The sequence below is a fragment of the Lepidothrix coronata genome, unplaced genomic scaffold, assembly GCF_001604755.1.
Source record: "Lepidothrix coronata isolate B3197 unplaced genomic scaffold, Lepidothrix_coronata-1.0 Scaffold55, whole genome shotgun sequence".
Lineage (NCBI taxonomy): Eukaryota > Metazoa > Chordata > Aves > Passeriformes > Pipridae > Lepidothrix > Lepidothrix coronata.
Genome location: NW_016690235.1, coordinates 2,425,457 through 2,445,288, shown reverse-complemented (window position 1 = coordinate 2,445,288; position 19,832 = coordinate 2,425,457). Strand labels below are relative to the sequence as shown.

Sequence of the window (19,832 nt, the reverse complement as noted above, 5' to 3'; positions counted from 1 at the left end):
CCATGGTGCTGGACAGGGGGGCAAGGCCAACCCACAGGGAAGAAGTCTAGGGAAGACACTGCCAACCTTGGGAGAGCACACAGTCCTCAGGGACCGTGATCTTAAGAAAGGCAGAGGAGCATGACTGGCATGGGATCTCCCAGTGCAGAAGAACAGACAATTTTATTGTGATGGGTGATGGGAACAACACTTGAGGCTGGAGCAGGACCGATCAGCAGTTTGCTACAGGCCGGCTGTAGGGTTTTTACTTCTGCTGTTGTTGCCATTGGGCATACTGGATCCAGATGGGCCCAGGCTGGGAGCATCTCTCCCTCTTGACCACCCAGATGCCTTGGGACAGGCATGACACCACCTGACTGACAGTGCTGGGGCTGCTGGTCTCAGCAGTCTAGACTGGCAGAAGGCTGGTCCTGCGGTATTTTTCAGGCCGGCAGTATGGTTCTCGTGCCCGCCATTGTTGCCGCAGGATGCGCCGCATACGGATTGGCCCTGACTGGGAGCGTCTGTCCATCTCAACCACCACAGTGCTGGGGGACAGCTCTGGCACTGCAGGACTGGCAGTGCAGGGATTGTCGACCTCTGAATTGTCATGGGAGGCTACAAGGAGAGGTAGGATGGTTGGCAGCGAGGCCACCCAGCCCATGGGCAGGAGAGGCCATCGTGGTACCCGCAGTCCTCCTGGAACCAAGCACACCTTCAGGCCCTGCTGCCAAGCCTTGATGCAGCCCCGGAGCACCTAGGTGCTTTGCCTCTTACCTGTGCCCTGGCCAGCACAATCATTGCATTCCCAGTGGGTTGAGATGGTCCTCATGCAGGAGCAGCCCCGGTGGGTGCCCTCGGCAGCACAGGAGAAGTACAGGAGCAGTTCCCAAGGCCTGGGAAACAAACAAGTGGCTGGTTGTGAGGATACAGTGACACAGGCATGAGATGGTTCACATGGGCCCTTGTTCTTAGTCTTTCCTCCCCAAGCCAGTGGGGACAAAGACATGCTTTGCAGAGCCCCAGCTTGCTGCTTTGGCCACTTACCCCTCTTCCTCTGCCTGCTCCCTGCCTCCTGGGCAAAGGCATATTCCAGCATCACAGTGCCTGCGCTGCTGATTGTCCAATTTCCAAGCTCTGTCACTCTCCCATGATGGTGGTCTGACAGAGAAGGAAGGGAAAGTGTTGAGCCCTAGCTGCCCTAGCATTAGGCAGATCCAGGTAGTCCCCACACCTCTGCCCACCCCGTTTCCAGCTCCTCCACGAAGCTGAGGACAAGTCACAGGACAGAAGGCAGCCAGGCCTGCCAGGGCAGTCCCTAGGCTGGCACTGTACTTGTTTCTGGTGCTTTGGCAGTTGGGAGGATAGAAACCAACCTCCTGAAGAGCCGGATGCCCATGTTGAGCATTACCAACACAAATAGCTCTTTGTTCTGGCAACACGGGCAGCAGAAAGAGATACCAGCATGGAGAGCCTGTTTCTGTATGCAGCTCCGGTGGAACCAGGCATCTTGGCATGCTGGGCACACCATTATTTTGAAGGCCCTTTCATTATCCAGAGTCTCCAGGCAGATGCTGCAGGTCCTCTTCTGCTCTGGATCGACCTGAAGTAGCTGCTGCGGGCAGTGCTCCCAGCAGAAGGATCTGCAAGGAAGATGGAATGAATGGGCAAGGTCCCAGTCTTTTGACACTTGCCCCTGTGATGGAGAGACGGGCGGAGGAGATGTGAAGGAGCCCCAGTCCCTGTGCAGGTTGAGGCTCTGTCTATGGCAGGCTGCTGTTTGTCCTTGCAGGTTCCTCACTTATGTGTCCTCTGCTGACAAGAGGGAGCTGGAAGGCAAGGAGGGGGCTCCAGCACAATGTTTAGCAGCCCTTACCTGTAGAGACTGAAGTACTGTGTGACACATTCACCCTGGAAGGCACAGGGCAAATGGAAACTGCGGCCACATCCCCTCATCCAGCAAGTGATGGCAGCCCCCATCTTGCTGCAAACGAAGCAGCGCTGGAAAAAGCACAGCAGCCCGCTCAGCAGGAGGCTCTCAGGGCTGCGGGGCTGCCCCACAGCTCCAGGCAGGGCAAGGGATGTGGGCACTGCTGGCCCACGGCCCCTAGACCCGCCTGGTACCCCAAGCTTCACTCCTGGGCTCCAAGAGAAGCTCCCAAAAGGCTCTCCTGGACCAAACCTCCTGGTCTTGCCAGTTCCAGCCTGACCTTCTTGGATGCTTCCAGGATTGCGTACTTGATGTCCGAAATGCAAAACCCATTTAAGGTCTCATCCAGAAAAGTCTCGCTAGCAAGGAACTACAGAGAAGACCCAGAATTCCTTAGGTCAACAAGGAATGGTCTGTCTTCAGCAGAAAGCTGAAGGGAGCCCCACGAGAACTTACCACGCAGTAAGTGTGGAAACAGAGCCCTTTCCTCACTTTTTTGCACCCGCAAATATTTGGATCCACCTCTGCTTGGCAACACAGCATGCACACTGCAGAGAGAGAAAGTGAATGGCACCACGTGTGAGTACCTCATGTGGGGCTGGAGAAGTGTCCCTGCAGGATCAACCCCAGAGCCCTGCTCTGTAACTTCTGGGCAGGCTGAAGGGCAGGGCAGGCACAGGTGCCCTTGAAGGTGCCCACTGCCCAGTCCAGGCCCTGCTGACCCATAAGAGGAGAGACACTGCTCCAGGGCAGTTGGGCAGCTCCCGTCTTCCCCTGCCACTGCTTTGGCACCCCCTCTGCCAGCCATGGGGAGCTGTGGGGAGGGGAGACTTCGCTCTTACCTTGCTCCCTCGAGTCAAGGTCCTGCTGCATCATTGTCAATATGGTGCACATCAACATTCAGCACTTGAAGAGTCTCTACCACAGCAGTACCGGGCTTTTTGCTCTTGACTCTACTTTGGCAGCCATAAGAGAATAGCAGGATGCATCCGAGCAAAGGGCGGAAGGTAAGCTCCTTCCTCCCCCGTCCTCTCTCTCATCACTTCTCCACGTCACAATGATGCCCAGCAACACCTTATTGCCTTGGCAATGAGGTTATAGTGGCTGCCATGGCACCACCACCACCCACCTCCATGGTGCCCCAGAAACAGGCCTCGGTGATGGTGCCACCATGTCTGCTGTGGCATCACCATCACCCATCTGCGTGTGTCAGAGACTGAAATGGTTGATGATTTATGCATTTTAGGTGACTCTTGCAAGATTTTGACCTTTGCATTGTACCTCTGATGGGCAGTTGGGCCCGTCCCTCCCTCCAGTGAAGAGCCAAGTTTGCAGGCTTTTGACTTTTGTATTGTACCTCTGATGGCCCATCAAAGCCCATCCCCCCCTCTGCCAATCTTGAAAGGCAGGAACCAGGCCAGACACAAAAACTCTGTACAGGCCCAGGGAGAGTTTGGAGGCTCGAGATATGCCCCATGATACTCACCATGGATATAATAACTCATAACTTCTTGGCGTGTGGGGGCTTCTCTCCTTCACCCCCAGCAGATCAAGGTCACCACTTCAGCTGACAGACATGGAAGCGACAACTTCCAAGTGTCATCGCTGGACCCCGTGGGTGGTGACTATACACGTTTTGTCCACTCTCAGCTTTTCTTTTTCCTTACTCTCCCTTGCTCTTATCCTGTCTTTCTCTCCCCTATGCATTTTCTCCCCCCGCAAAGGTTATCTCTATGTCACATAACAATGTGACAACACCCAAACTGCTAGCATACCTGTTGATACAAAATTGTTAAAATAAACCTTACCAATATATGTTTTCAGACACCGATTATTCAGTGTCATTTCACTCTAATCCACCCCAAGGGAATTATTGATAAGAACCTGAGTTACCCCCCTCCCCTTTTTCCTGGGGCGGGTCATAACAGCGTGCACCCCCAAAACCAACCTTGATGATTTAGGGCTTGCTTCCACTGGATGATGATTTTAACAGTTGCTGATTTTAACAGTTCTCAAAAGTTCAGTGGCACCCCCTGAGCCTGAAATAAGCCTTATACCTGGCAGCATTGCCCAAATCCAGGAACAAACTCTATATCCAGATGCACCCCACCCTTGGCAGCATGCCCTAAATGTGGCAACACGCACCTGACAAAGCAACACCCACAAACCTTGAGGTTTCCTGGAAGATTTTATTATTTTGCAGCCCGACATTCAGGAAAGGACATCAGTAGTCTTAACAGAACAACGTCTTCCCAGTTATCATTGCCAGGATCCAAGGGGTTTTTTTAGAGCTCACAGCTAAAATGTGGGACACCCAGGGCTGTCAAAATGTCATGCAAGCACCCCACCCCACTCAGGCCATTCTGTACCACGCAGGGACATTCTATGGCATGTAGGTTGAGACTACAAGGTTACTCATACACTGCCTAGGAGCTGGGCACAGCTAAACTAAAACCTGGCACAGCCAGAGCCATTCCTTCCTCAGCCACCACTAGATGCTGCCCCACGAGATTACCTTCTGCTCTTTGGGCCACAGGATAGCAGACTCCCTCGAGTAATAGCTGGTGGGAGAAATAAGGTGATTTCACTTCCATAATCTTGAATGTTCTTTTCCTGGAGAGTATGGCACCTACAGGTGGGCAGAGATGGGCAGGGATGTGTCCTGGAGCTGAGGGTCCTGAGCCATGAGTTCCTACAAGTTCATTCTGCTTGGCACTCATGAGTAGCTCTACACAGGAGCATGGCCACAGCCTGAAGAACTGGAGCTGTTGTTCACACATGGGAACTAATCCATCCCTAAAGGCAAAGTTGCCCCTCATTGGTAATTAAGTGGGCATCAGAGTAAGAGACTTAAAGACCACAGTCACCCCAAACACTTTTAAGATCACCAAAGGACTTTGCCCACTGCAGCAAATTGTGCAAAGAAGCAACTGCTCATCTATGAACACCAAAGCTCACCACTCTCTGCTGCCCAAATATGCCTCCTTTTTCCTTAAGGAAATTGAATTGTGAGTTAAGTCACCTGAACTTGGGATAAGATAAAGGTGTATTATTGCCCGATTATCTCAGGCCTATGGAAAGGTAAAAAAGGCTGGGGGAAAAGTATGCATCACTGCAAGGAGTCCAGGGGGAAGGCCAGCTCAGCAACTGTGCCAAAGTTTGGCTCTGGTTGGGTCCAGTGTGGGGAGGCCATAGGCCACTGATTTGAGACTTGAGGCCCACTGGCTCAAAAGAAGAGAGAGACTAAGCATGGGATTCATTTAATCAATAGAATAAGAGAACTATGTAATCAATGAGCATTGAATCCTTTGTTTGCTAAAATGTATAAATACTGAAAAGTTTTGAACAACCTCGGGACCCCACCATCGAGAAGTCAGGGTAAGGAGGACCAACAGGATGACATCCAGATCCACAGAGTGGTGACCATCTTTCTACTTAACCTGTCTCTCTCTCACTTTCTTTCTTACCCCCATCCCCTTTTCTATCTCTTTCTATCTCTCTCTATGTAATATTTACTGTTAAATAAAATCCATACTATTGACTTCAGCATATGGTCTTGTTTGCATCTTAATTCAGGTAGAGGCATCTCTCTCTAATAATCAGGTTTTAACAACATAATGTCACAAAGAACTACCAGGCTTTGCATACATGAGACCACAGTTCAAAGAGTGAGTGAAGGATCCAAAAGACCATTTTATCATCTCTTTTTTGTTCTGTTCTGCTTGCCCTTATCACTTTCATGCATTTTCTATCTTTCCAAATTTGTACAATAATTTCTTAAATAAAATTAATCCTTTTATTTAAAAAGTGGTGAAAAATATTTTGAGATTACTTTTTTACTCAAATGTGGTAATTTTGTCTGAGCAAGGATATAGGAGAAGGTGACTTGTCTCACACAATTTATTCATCTATGCCACCTGACAGAGCAAATGAATCAGAAATTGCTTCCTGGCAGCATTAATAAGTGTTCAGATTGATCAAAATGTCTGGACAGGTGATATCAAGTCATTCTGGCAACATATTGATAGTTATTGACTTCAGTCAGGACTGCAGGCTTCCTTTGTACTGGGTGTTTACGATTTTGGCTGTACATTATTCACACAATCAAAACCAGGTAGACCAGATAAATATTGTTAAAATACGGATATTTGATGCAATAGGAATTTGTATCTCACTATCTTAGATTTCCGCACACAGATAACCAAGAATGCAATATTGTGTGATAGTTTTTACCAGCCATCACTAAGAGGACTCAGGAAATATGTATTAAGCATGCTGCTGATGTATCCTTTGTAGAGGATGTAGAGGAGAAATGAAAAAAAAAAAAAGCAGAGAAAAAAGCCCAGTGAACACAGTAAAGGAAAGACCTTCAAATAACTTTAGAAGTTTAGGCTTAGGTGCTGGAAAAAAAAAGGAAAGAAGATGACTGGAAAAGAGAATGTTGGTTTTAACATTGTTAATACTTACTCTTGTAGGGTTTGCATGCACAGGATTTGCTCAGTAATAATACAATTAGCTAAGAAAAATACAGTGATGGATGACAGATTACTATCATTTCTGTACTGCAGAGCTATTGTGAGGCTGAAAAGCTTTCAAGAGGTATCATGGTTGCATCTGATGTCATGATCTCCAAGCAATGATGACAACAATTTGCAAATATATATCGATTAGAATATTACAAAAATGCAGCTTTGAAATCAGGAAGTAGGGCAGCTCAATTGTAGGTAGGGAATGTCCAGTGTGCTGAGAACTGTGCCTATTCCTACCTGTGAGGGCAGAGACTCTTTCAGGCTGATATAAAGGACAAAGTGAGTATCTATTTAAAAAGTACTCCTTTAATTATTCCTCCTTTGTACAATGAAAAAAAACAACAAACCTGTTTCAGAGTGAAAACTGAGGTTTCAGTTTCTCTGTGCAACAGATATGTGAAATTGCTGACTGCTTGATTGAGCTAAGCCAGAGGTAACAATTATTGCTTTTATCTTTATGTGGCAGAAGAGCTTCCAGGAAATCTATGCCTGATAAGGGTGAGTTCTTTACTTTCATTGGTTTGATACATAGTCATAAGCAAAGTGTAACAAACCTAATTTCTTATTTATCCTAGGGATGGCTATAGACTTTATCACATGAGAAGAAATTGTTTTTTTGTGTCCTTATTTATGCATAACATTAATTTCTCCTCTTTAAAAAAATCAGGTATGGGGAAAGTCCCATGTTATATATTGGTTTCTCTAAAAATTGTTGGTTGGGTTGAGGATGTAGGCCCAATTTAAGTACTTTTTAATTACATTACTCTTCACTTTCTAAATTATTTTTCTAATTAAAACCCCAGGCATCCAGGCATATTATACGGCATATTCTGATCTCTTCTTCTCTTACATAAGTTTATGGTTTTTTTTTCTCTTTCCTGCAGATTAAATGCTAGGTTAGGGAAAGCTGTCAAAGAAAATCAAGAATTTAAGGCTGTTCTTGTCTTACTTTTTCAATAATGACTGTTACTGAATGTTACATGATTAATCATATTCTTCAAAAATTACAAATGGTGTAATTTTTTCAACTTTAAGACAATTTATGTACTAGAACACTGGGACACAGGATAGTGCTGGGACAGTGGCAATGTGTTACTTTCTAACTATCTAACTAAGTAAGAAGATGCTTAGTATTTATTGCTGGGCCTCATTCTAAGGCTGGGGTGACTCTTACCAAAATCTTATGAAAGTAATATTGAGCCACTAATGCAATATAGGTAGGTATAGGAAATTGAGTTTTAAGCTAAAGTTTAGTTTTTAATGATATAACTGATATCAAGTATTTGTAAATTGCATAGGCTAATATTCTTAGCAGAAATAGAAAAACATGAATGTGGGTAGGTTAAGATCAGAGATAAGGACAGATCAACTAACATAAAGTACTGTTCCTTGTGACTAGAACAGGAAATATCTTGGACCTGACTTTGGCTGAAACTCTGTAATATCTAAGAATTATTTCCTACAGCTTTTTTATTTACATGCGTATTAACATGATAGCAACTACTCCAGTGGCCAAAACTAAAGAATAGCTTCAGATCATATTAGGATAATGGTTTTCATCCTAAGACATGTCCATATTCAAAAATACAAGTATTGTGTTCCTGTTTTCCTGCCTCATTAAAAGTGAACTGTAGAAGTATGTGTCTGGTGCAAAGGAGTATCTGTAAGTAATCTATATGCACACTATGAAGTACAGCCATTCCTGCAATAAAACTCAGCAGCTGTACCAGTGATCATGCACAGTGGCACAGGATCATAGAAATGGCAGAGGAAAACATCAGCTTTTTTCACTGACTCTCTCATCACCAGATGAAAACCCTAAACTTCAAGAAGAAAGAAAGAAGCTACTTCAAAGTCACAATTTGCCCCACTTCTTACCCTGTGTTGGTACATCGCATATCATGGAGGGCCAGTAAAAACAGATGTTGCAATGTTGCAATCAAGTTTCTCACATCAGCATCAAGAGCTTTTGCAATTGTTTCATAGCAATCATGTAACCAGGAACTGATGGACTATAGTAGTTTCCTGTGGGTGTTTTGAAGAACCATACTGTTTCTTAGTAATAGTAGAGGGTAATTTTATCCACTGTCTTTGTATCTGCGCATTGAGGAAGACAGACACATATAGCTAAAACCTTTCAAAGTTCACATCACTGACTTTAAATATGGGAACTGAATTACTTGTTCCAAAACTAGGGTCCTTTCATATTGGAAATGTAGGAAAAACTTATCTGTCTTCTTTTGTCTGTACAATTAGGGGACAAATGAAGAAAAAAATTGTTGATTTTGCCAGATCTGTGCTGGTCTTGTATGCGTCTAACTGTTCTATGCCTTCCAAAACATCTGGGGAGGCCAGATGCATTTAATGTTTCTGGGCAAAGTCAGCTTCTTCCATAGGAACTTCTTGACTTGATCAGGTGAAGTTCATGTTAAAAAAAAAAAAAAAAAAAAAAGAAACGCTCAAAACTCTGGCAGCAATAACCCCAGGGCAAAGGGAGGGCAAGAGGAGAGAAAATGGAAATAATGGCAAATGGGAGAAGAAAGTGCCTGGGCAAATGGGTGAGATGAATAATGAAGGAAGTGATTAGTAAATTTTGTAGTATTTTATAAGTGAATTCTGTTTCAGTCCTCTATGAAAGGAAACTCTGGATCAAATCTTCTTCAGATGTTCATGACATGCAGCAGCATCTCTCCAGTTTAGCAACACTGCACCAATTCTAGCTCATGATGCTTCTTCAAGTCATTGGTCTTCACTTGCACTCAGTTGTTTGGGTCTGAAAGGCCAACTTTGTCCATCAAACCATTTAGGAATTAGGTTCATGAGGAGATGCTAGCCAAGGGCAGGCCTCAAACAGAGCCCATTAAGCAGGCTGTGATGTTCATACGCAGTAAATGGAGAATACAATAGATCAAATTGTTCACCACTCCATGAAAGGAAAGAAATGTCTGTGGTTTTATGACAGTGATGTCAATTAAGAATTAACTGACAGTTAAAAGAGCATTTAGTGAGACCTAGGAATGATGATGTGTAATCTAGTTAAAATTATAGGACACCAATATAATTAGATTTTCACACATAAAAATTGTAACGAATATTTATACTTTTAATTGGATTTTTAGAAGCCAGCTATAGTGAGTTAATAATTGTGACAACTAATAGAATATCTAACTAAATGTCAGTATTTTTTTAATTGATATTTAATTTTCTGTAGACTGTCTTGGCAAATGTTAATTAAATGCCAGAAAATTCCTTACAATTTTTTAACCTATTAATAATGTTAAATTATGCCTTTATTGCTTACATAATTGTAAGTTAATTACACAGCTACATACTTACTCTCTACCCTTTACATATTGCTCAGAAGAATGAGTTTCTTATGGATCAATAAACTTACCTGCTGATTAGCTCCACAAAATAAAAGTGAAGGCTGATCCTGTGTAATTTGTGGTGTAGCATGTATTAACATCTGGGCAACTCCTGCTTCCAGCCAAAGAAATTTGAATCTGATGTAGTGTGTATTTTTCTTGATTTCTATGATAGATATGGCAAAAGTTCATTAACTAGGGCTGTAATGTCCGGGACTCAGAAAAACAGTAAGAAGTTAGAATACGTACATTCTTAATAATCAAAACCTTGTATCTGTTTTTGATGACTAAACATTGCCATTAACTGGCTATTGATTTATAATTTAAGTCATTCAGTAAAAGAGAAGAAAATTAAGGTCAGCATGACCGATTGCTTTGTCTTTTATCAAAATACTTGGAACATATTTATTACTTGGAAAATTAGGGAGTATTTCTGAGAAATTCTTTACCTCAGTACAGAAGATACTTCCAGTCTTCTGACAAAACAACTTCTCCATGAGCAGGGTTCACTACTAATCAAAAATGCCAGCAAATCCAGGATTATTTTTCTTCTTTATGGCCAGACAGTTTCAGGATTCTTATTGAGATACCTAGAGTCCTAAGAGGCAGCTATGAACCTTTGGTGTTGTGTATTGCTTAGATATCTTGAGACTTGTCAGGTTACAGCTTATTCATTTTAGGTTGTCTTACTTGAAAGGGAGAGAGCTTAAAAATTTTGGCTTATATCTCTCTACATACTGTTTTCTTTAATTAAAAGATGTCATGCAGAATAAGGAGCCATCAAAGACACAATCTAAGTTTTTTGGAGTAATTTTTTTTTTTAACTTCCCCTGTGTGAATTAGCAGTGGCCAGTCATATCTCAGTGATGTACCTGAACAATTTCAGCACCTGTGGCTTGATCTTTGTGTTCTAGAGCTTCTGTGCCAGAGTAAGCTATGGCTATTTGCAGAAGAACCACAGAGAAAGTTTGAGGAAAATTCAGATCAATGAGGAGCCTGACAAGCCAGATCTGTAACTCTAAACCCACTGCTTTTCAGAGGAATAATTCCCCATGCTATTGAAACTGCGCATGTAATGGCATTGGTTTTCCATTTTTGGAGAGGAATATTGGTTACTCTATGCTATTGTAAGATTCTGTAATCAAAGCCTGATAGTGAACAATTTGGGTGACGGGACAAGCTTTTCTTCTATGAAGAAAAGATATTCTATAGAGAAAGTAGGCGGTGATGTCTAGCTAGTCAATATTTGTAGAGGTCAGTGTGCAGGGCATGTATACAATTCTCTTGTAAATACCTGAAAATATTGGAAAAAATTTTGTCAGATGAGTGCAAACTTCACTATCTTGTTTGGTAATTTAGCAAAAGGAGAAGTGTTTGTGATAAAAGAGTAGGATGCCAGAAAAGTCACTTGAATGCAGTTATTTTAATCTGTACGCTATCCCTTTTCAATGTGGTTGTTTACACATCTTGTATTTTTCTTCTTTCATTTCTCGCTAAAATAATTTTCTTCCACTGAGTGAGAATTAATAATACTAAATGCAATTTTTTTTAATTACATTGCAGTTGATTAAGTGTAGAAGACTTTAGTGGACCAGGATTCTGTTTCTTCTTCTTTTTTTTTTCAAGATGGCACCTTGGAATTCAAGTCTGAGTTCTGGTAGGTAAGAAACACAGTCAAAATTTGGAGAGAAGTTTTCTCTAGGGATATGGATGCAATTAAAAGTTTATTCTACAGTCTTCTAGTTGTGTCTTGATTTTCACTGATGTAATTAACTAAGTTTATTTTATATTTGTGATATGATTTTGTGTGTGAGAACATTATCTTACCTTTTAGTTCTTTGACCTTCCAGTCTATCATCTGCATACTTCTTTTAAGATTGCTGTGTTATATATTGACATGTGACATGATTTCTCCTTATATTTTATTCAGTTTCAGTCTGAATAATTTTGATTAGTCAGTTTACATATATTTCACATTAATGGTGGTAGACCCTGTTTCTTGGCATTGAAGTTTATTCTCCTGTTTAGTGGATTATATTTTTCTAAATATCAACCCATATTCTAGAAATGACACAGTCCAAACTCATTTTGCATGAGAATTAAAAGATAGGGTTTTAGATGTTTGTGCATGAGTTTTGTCATTGTGGTATTTAGATGAAAATATGCGAATAATTTATATTGAGATGTTCATTATGTCACGATACACATTTTATATATTAACATCAATGACGTGGTTTTGTACTTCATTTTGTTAATCAAGAATGAGTGAAAAAATCAGAGACCTCTTGGTCATGATATATAAGTACAGGAATAAATGCAAGTGCTGACATTCTGAACTTAAGAAACGTTTTGCACTCCCTATTAGAAACACTTTTAAGAACTTTCACAGCCATTGAGATCTTTACAGTAATGTAACAACACTAATGGACAGTGAAAGGAAATTTGTACACGTAAATGCTCATATACATACGTTCATGTGAACAAACACACTTTTACTTGCTACAAATCTTGTAGGTCAAATGTGATTGTTGCAGGTACTGCAACTGTAAACAGGCTGAGATTAAAGTACTTTTAGTTTCTGTACTCTATTATAAGAAGACGTGATAGCCTTTTAGGTCGGTAAAGCTAAGATACTGGCTTGCACATATATATTTCTAATCATTGTCTTGTGTAGCAAATATAAAAAAATGAAACTAAACTATGTTGTGAAAATACACGTATTTTGAATGGTGTTGAACTTGTGGGATAATCACTGCATTGCTTCAGGACAAAATTACAAATTACTAATTTGTTTAAAAAAACAAGTGTTTGAAATTTTCGCGCTTTATTAAAATTAATATATCTTCCAAGAAATTAAATTTTAGCAGTTTTATTTTCAGGTCAACTCATTCCAGAGGTGCAAAATCTAATATTTAACCTTTTTTTAGCTCTGACGTCCAGATGATTTCTAGTAGGAAATTATAATTGTTCACTGTTCAAGTAAATTTTACAGCAGATAATTTTGAGGGCAAGGAAACCACAGGCTAATTTAAGCTTGTATTATTTATCTTTATCTTGTAAGACTTTGAATGTATCTATACGGTTAATCTTGTTGAATATAAATCAGTTCTGAGAGTAGAACTATCTTTAACTTTCCTGAAATGCGTAAAAATATATTTTGGTTTCACTTGGTGTTCATAGGTTCTTCAGGACATGGCTTATTTTGTTTGGGTATTTTCGATCTCCTTTCCTACTCATATGGGAAATATTGGTGAAAGAACTTGTGTAGTATTTTGCAGGAAGCTTTTTAAAGACTGTCTCCTTTGGGCTGACATTGTTTCTTCCTAAGTTGTCCACAACATACTTGCAAAAGACAGAAATCCATGTACGTATACAGAACACCTACATCTCTACAATACTCATCTTGTAAAGTCCAGAATTGGGAAGACTTTCACCATAATTCAATTGTCTTCAATGTCAGTTTGCACTGCCAATGGTTTGGCTCTGCTTTCAAATATTTATATAAATACATATTTAATTACCATGAGTTTTTTGTATATACACATTTAGATTTTACGTGTTAAAATATTATGTCAGGCACATTGCTCTTCTGTATGTATCCTGACATCTGAAAAAAACATTTTATTTCATATGGTGACAGCATCACTTAGCTTGTCATATGACCCCTGTTTCCCTCCAAGCTACTTATCAGCCCATTACGTGTTAATTTTATGAGTATGTAATGTGGTCTTGAATTTTAGGGAAAAAATGCAGTATTTTAGTGTGCAGTGGGTGAATATAAATCACCATGCTCAGTAGCAGAGGTGTAGGTTTTCTCTGCTGTGGCGCTACAAAGTTGTGATGTTAACCTTGCATACTTTAAGGACTATCTGCTGCACTACTGAAGAATTTCTTGGAATCAGCATTACACATAAAAAAGTTCTCTGGCATGGAAGTGATTAGTCCTCCACTGAACTGAAGTGACTGAGACAACAGGAGCATCACTTCTGTCAAATGAGTATTTTTGCCCTATGTGGATTTCTTTTTTTCTTTTTTTTTTTTTTTAATGCTGGCTAAATAAGAAAGTTCAGGACCTTATAATTACAGCTTTTGTGAGGTTTCTTATTTACAGTTGTATATCAGATATGCAATTTAGACTGATATAAGAGTTCTGCGGTTTTGCTGTAATTCCACAGAAAAGGAAAATTGCTGAAGATAAGACATGAGGGTAAAAGAGCATTTCAGTGACAATTCACAGTTGACAGTGATATAATATGAGAAGAATAAATTGAGAATAATGGTCACAATCAGCAATTTTTAACTTAAATGGAAGCAAAGATATTTTAAAGGTTCTGCTGAATAGATCTATGTAATGTGGGAAATGGAAAAATATATAAAGCAGATGATTATCAGGCAAAAAAAGGTCTAAAAAAAATTTAGCAAAACTATTAAGTAAAATAACCAAATAACCAAAATAACCAAAAAACTTTTTGTTTCTGTCAGAACAATAGGAAATAGAGGCCAAAAATTAGAAATTAGATAAGAGAAGTTGTTGCTGTGATATTTATTCTGTTGGTGTTTTGGAACTCATTACTCCATAGTGGACCAACTGGGGCAAAATTTGAACATAAATATGTCTAATAAGAAAGCCTAAACATTTCATGAATACCAGAGGAGTGACTACATTTTTTGTTCTTCTAGACTCATCCGATTTCATCAGCTACCCACTGAGATCAATAGAGAAACATCACTTTTCATTTGTGTAATCTGGATTATGACCTGGGACAAATAAAATATTTAACTCAGTAAAATAGTACTATGCTACTTACATAATAGTCCTGAGTTGCTTTGTAATGACTCATTTAGACTGCAGGAATAAGTGGGTTGCAAAATGTGAAACACATTTTGATCTTGCATAATATATGTAAGAAAATTATCTTACCTTGGTTTTTTCTCAACCTTAATGAGGATGAGCCAGAGATTTAGAAAATGCATTTTAGAAAATAACATTCTCACAACTGTTTAGGTAAACAGAGATTTACTGAAGCATTGACAATATCTGCATCTGCTCCTACCCTTGAAATGAAAGTAATTTCACACTGATTGCCCTCTTTCACAGGTGTGACCTGAACTTGTTCTCTAAATCATCATGAAACCACCTGAATTATAACAACCCCGTGGTCAGGCTTTATTGTATATCTTCATGCTTTAAACAAGAATCTACAAGGTATTCTTCCTCCTCTAATTTTCCTCTCTGTCTTGGCTGTGCTATAATTTTCTTTGCTTCTCTCTCCCCCTCTCCCTTTTTGCAGGGAGTCCTCTTTAGTGTTCATTTAATCTTTCTCAACAGACAGTTAATATAGTGTTTATCTCCTGATGTGGATGGGGTGTTATGACTGCTGGCTGTCAGAAACTGCTGTTGCCTGTAGTGTATACTGCAAAAAAGGTATAGGAATTTATCAGCAAATAAACCCCATTGCATTCCAGCTGGAACTGGCAGAAGTGTTTTCCTGCTCCTGCCCTTGCTGTCCTGAAGTGCCCCTTTTATATTAGAAATTTGGGAGATGGGAAAATCACGTGCTATAGGCGGGGTTTGGTGACTTAGGTCATACATGTATCGCACGACACATTTTCCTTCATTTGCATCCCCACTGGTGTGTAAATTAATGTGTTAATGGGGCTTCATGAGGACCTCGGATACTTTCAGTCAGAATTCACTGTAGAAGAAGAGCTAGACTTCGATCTTCCTCCAGGCACTGAGGTAGCAGCAGGGGCTCTCTGACCTTCATCAGAAGGTCTGTGCACATATCCTTACCTTAGTGACCCAGACTTATAACAAGGGTTGTTTTTCACAGGGAAGGGAGCATGTCTATTGGCTGCTACAGAGGCATGGTGCTCTTCTGTGCCTCACTGAAGCACTTCTTCTAAGAGAACAATCTTGAACTTTCCGGTCAAGGTCTGACTCTGCGATCCATACTGGCTCTCTCTGCCTGGCTTCCTTATGCTAATGCTCTACCCGAATGCAGACATGTTTCTGGCAGAGCAAGAGCAGAACTTGCTCTTGGTATCTCTTCCTCCCACTTCGGACCTACTAGTTTGGTAAAAATGTTTAATAGGCACAGTAATATGAATGTAAAACTTGTCATTTTTGCTGATGAAAAGCAATAATTTTACTAAAGAGCCACTTCTGAATCTAGGAAATATGTGAAACAAACCTTAAAGTAGTGATACTGAGTTTTCATATGTCTGAATTGCTGCCAAGAGCGAGCAGGTGTTCACAGTAAATTTAGATTATATTCAGAAACTTTTTAACTAGTTTCGGTGTTCTAGTAGTATATTGTAAGTCTGTTCCCGTACTCTCCAGGAGAAAGCAAGTTGAAATAACACATTTCTGTTGTTGGTTTCAAGACTCCTCTCAGGTTATGCCATTCTAGTAAATCAGTTTCTCTCAGAGCAAGGGGACACAAATCTGTCTGATCTAAACCTTGGCTGGGATTCTGCATTTTTTTTTACCTTTCTTGAAACTAGATTGATGCTATTCTGATGCACTCCATAAACCTTTAGAGGTTAAGTTCAAAGGCTTCTTTGAATCTACTTAATTCATTTTAGTGCTTCGTATGTCATTTCATTGTTTCAACTTTACGTCCTGATACAAAGCATCATGTAATAAATCATGTGTGGGCACCACAGTAGTATTTCACATAGTGCTTAGAATCATTAAAATACCTGATAGGTATCTCCTGTCCTAAAATAATTCAGGAGAATGAATCTCAGATGCCAACTACTAAGTGTGGGTTTTATCCTTGTGAGTTCAGAAAAAATGTATGCTTGCAAACACATTATAACATAATAGTACTAACCATAACCATCTCTAGTTTTACTGGGTTGCATATCTATCTTAAATAAAATTTTAGTCTTTTCAGAAATAGGATTTCATGAAATGTTAACCTTGAGTAATACTAAAATTAAGTAAAGAAAAAATATATTAGACTAAAAATAGTTTCAGTTTATTTATATTTTCAATACACTGAACAATTGCTACCAAAATCTAGAAGAAACGCTGCAGCAAATCTTGATAATTCTCTATTTTGTACCTTCATTAAAAAATGCATTCAGAATTTCTAGATTTATTACTTCCTGTTCTTATAGGGCTGTGAATATAGCCTACAGAGCTTGTTTGGTCTCATTTTGTTCTGTTCTCTAACACGGAATGTAGCACAGGACAGTGACTTCTGGGTCTTCCCCATCTCTCTCAGAGGAGGATTTTGCCTATAAAGACTTTCTGCCTGCATGCTTTTCTTGGACTGCTCTCTTGAATCTGACAGTCAGAAACCTAAAGTCTCTCTCAGAGGTCTTTTGGGAATATCTATTGTTAACTGCATCACTCCTTCTTTTAGGAATCAGGAAAGTGGGTTTGGTTTTGTTTGTTTGTATTTCTTCTTTATATTTTTTTTAATAATACTTTTCCCCTGTATTGTGTTTTGTTGATATCTGTAAAGGTTGCTTGTAGATCTCTGAACTCTTCTTTACATCTAAATTACAAAAGAAATGAGAGGTTTGGGGATTTTGAACAGAAATTTAAAAATCACTGCCCTCAAGTGAAATGAGTAATATGGCTCATGCAAAAGAATAGGCTTGAGATGAACTCTGCTCAATGTATCATCTGCCAGGGCCTACATATGTGAACATGGCCTATATAATATGTGATAAATAGCCTTAGTGGAGACCATAAGTAAAATAAATTAGAGCAATGCTTCTCCCATGCCTTGGCAGAAATCAGGACTAATCTGCTGGGGTAAATGGAAAGCTTGCAGATGACAGGCGCTGATATTAACAAGCTGTTTTTTCCTTTAATGTCAGAGTGACTGTAACCCTCTCCCAATTTAAAGACATTACTGTAGGAGACAAAGCTTTCTGGGTGGTTACTTTAAAATGCCATCCAAAATTTAGATGTTTACCCAATTTCAATGTATTTATCTCTAGCATCAGATTCTGCTTTCTTTCCAGCCTAACATTTTCCTGGAAAGAAAACACTCAACGCATTTCTAGTGGCTGTTTTATGGTTTATACAGATAAGACCTGAAATTAAAAACTGTTTTGTGGCTTCTTTGGATTGTTTTGATTTGATTTGAGTTTGCATATTTTTGCCATTTGTTTTCTTCATCTGCCATTAAAACTTCTGCCAAGCAGTCACTAAAGTGCCAAAAACTTTCTGATATCATTCCAACTTCATATTCTAGGAACTGCAAGAGTAACCAGGTAAGGAAAACATACACACACACTGTTTAAACTTTGCTCTGAAGGTCACTGGCTGCTAACAATGACTCTTGTTTCATGTAGAATCGTAAAGAGAACGTATACTTGAGTGTGACAAAGAATACTTGTGCTTGGATTATTTGTTACTCTCTCCTCGTCTTTTGCATGCTTTAAACACAGAACCTTCCAGCTTAGACTGGGAGACTACTTCCTGAAAGCAGGGTAGATGGTTCTTGAAAAAAGGCAAAACTCCTTTTTTCACCCTTTACATTGCTTTACAAGAACAGCAGCGTGCCACTTGCTGTACTAGAGAGAATTAGTGCACAAGGTAATTAAAAGGAGACTATTAGAGAGAATTTGATGTTTGGTTTTACTTGTCATAGTTATCTCTGCTTCCCTCTTACTAGTGTAAGAAGTATTACATCTTTATTTAGTATGTTGCTATGAGATATCTCCCTAAAGAATACTTTGACTGTGGAGGTCTGATAACTTTTAAATAATCTATCTCTCTTTTTTTCTCTCCTTTTTAAATGTAGCTTTTTTTTTAGATCCATTGGGCACGTCTCTAACTGTTGCTACCACTGTTGCTGCTGCTTACTCATTGTTACTTTACAGTTCCTCACTTCCATTACAAGGTACTGCTTGGATATTCTTGTGAGTTTTTCAAGAAATTCTTTGTTGAAAGCTAAGAGTAACTGGGGTAAATCACTCTTGGAGTGATTTACCATTCTTCAGTGCCCTTTCCAAATACTGAAGAATACGGATCAAATATGTTTATTTTGTTTATGCCTCAAAATAAAACAAAGATTAATACATGAAGGCAAATAATCACAAGAAATTGATGCAGGTTTAGCAACAATAGAGGAAAACCCAGTAACTTATGAGTGATGATGATTCCACTTTTTTCAACAAAGAAATAAATACAGATTTAACAGGTTTACATGGTTGAACAGGCTGCAGTAGGAGGAACATTATTAAAGCTGTACACAGCTTGGCTATAAATCATAAGTATTTCACTTTCTTGTATTACCAATGAGATTGACTGTCACTCTAAAAGAGGCCAAATTATGAGTGGAAAGATGGCATTGTAGTAATAAAAAAACAACAAAGAAGCAATGGTAGAATGAATTCAGATACTTTGTTTTGGAGGTTAAACAAATCTGTCGTAACAGAGGGATTTTCCCTTTATTACACATCAGTGAGTGAAGGAATACTTCTGCCCTGAACACTCCTTTCATTTGTTCATTCCAAGGTTCCCTCAACGCCTTAATCTGTTTTTACTAGAAAACACTAAAGGTTGAAAAAACAATGTCATCAATTAGACACTTTTAATACACTTCCACAGAAAACTCCCATTTTGATAATTCTTTTTAAATTATTTTATTTACCGAACAGCTTTTTTTAGAGGTTCCTATCAGCTTATTCAGAATTTGGGTTATATCACTATGAAAGTAATGTGTTTTTTAGTGGAGGTTTGCTAAAAAAGTTAAGTCCAAATGCAATTTGCCTTCACACTTGTAGAAAAATCTGTATTATAAAGTTTTCATGGCCCGTGTTTTAAGCCCCTGTGTTGCTTAAGATATATGTAAGTGGTCATAAGTATTACTCCACTATTAATTTCCAAGAATATATTATGAATTTTTTCAGTGATTTCACACACAATGTCTGCGATTTTTCACAAAATATTTTTAGTTGTCAAAATAGAGACTGCAAATGAAAATAGAAGTCACTATTCACGACGCAACTTCATTGCACCAACATAAGTGAGCTAACTGGGGACATCAAGATTGGAAT

The 19,832-nt window shown here is 39.6% G+C and overlaps 2 protein-coding genes across 2 annotated transcripts in view; one reads left to right on the top strand and one right to left on the bottom strand.

The window, feature by feature from the left end:
- Positions 1-2,111: 2,111 nt before the first annotated feature.
- Positions 2,112-2,897, bottom strand: LOC108498078 (PHD finger protein 7-like). Its single transcript, XM_017816358.1, has 3 exons — positions 2,752-2,897; positions 2,366-2,457; positions 2,112-2,279 (listed from the first exon to the last, which is right to left on the bottom strand). The coding sequence occupies exons 1-3, from the start codon at positions 2,807-2,809 to the stop codon at positions 2,112-2,114; spliced, it is 318 nt and encodes a 105-aa protein (XP_017671847.1). The 5' UTR covers positions 2,810-2,897.
- LOC108498077 (cyclin-A1-like) overlaps positions 2,893-19,832 on the top strand; it is a 28,468-nt gene continuing 11,528 nt past the window's right edge. The window contains exons 1-2 of the mRNA XM_017816357.1: positions 2,893-2,916; positions 3,455-3,530. Of these exons, the coding sequence (XP_017671846.1) occupies positions 2,893-2,916; positions 3,455-3,530 (100 nt within the window). The remainder of the gene's footprint in view (positions 2,917-3,454; positions 3,531-19,832) is intronic.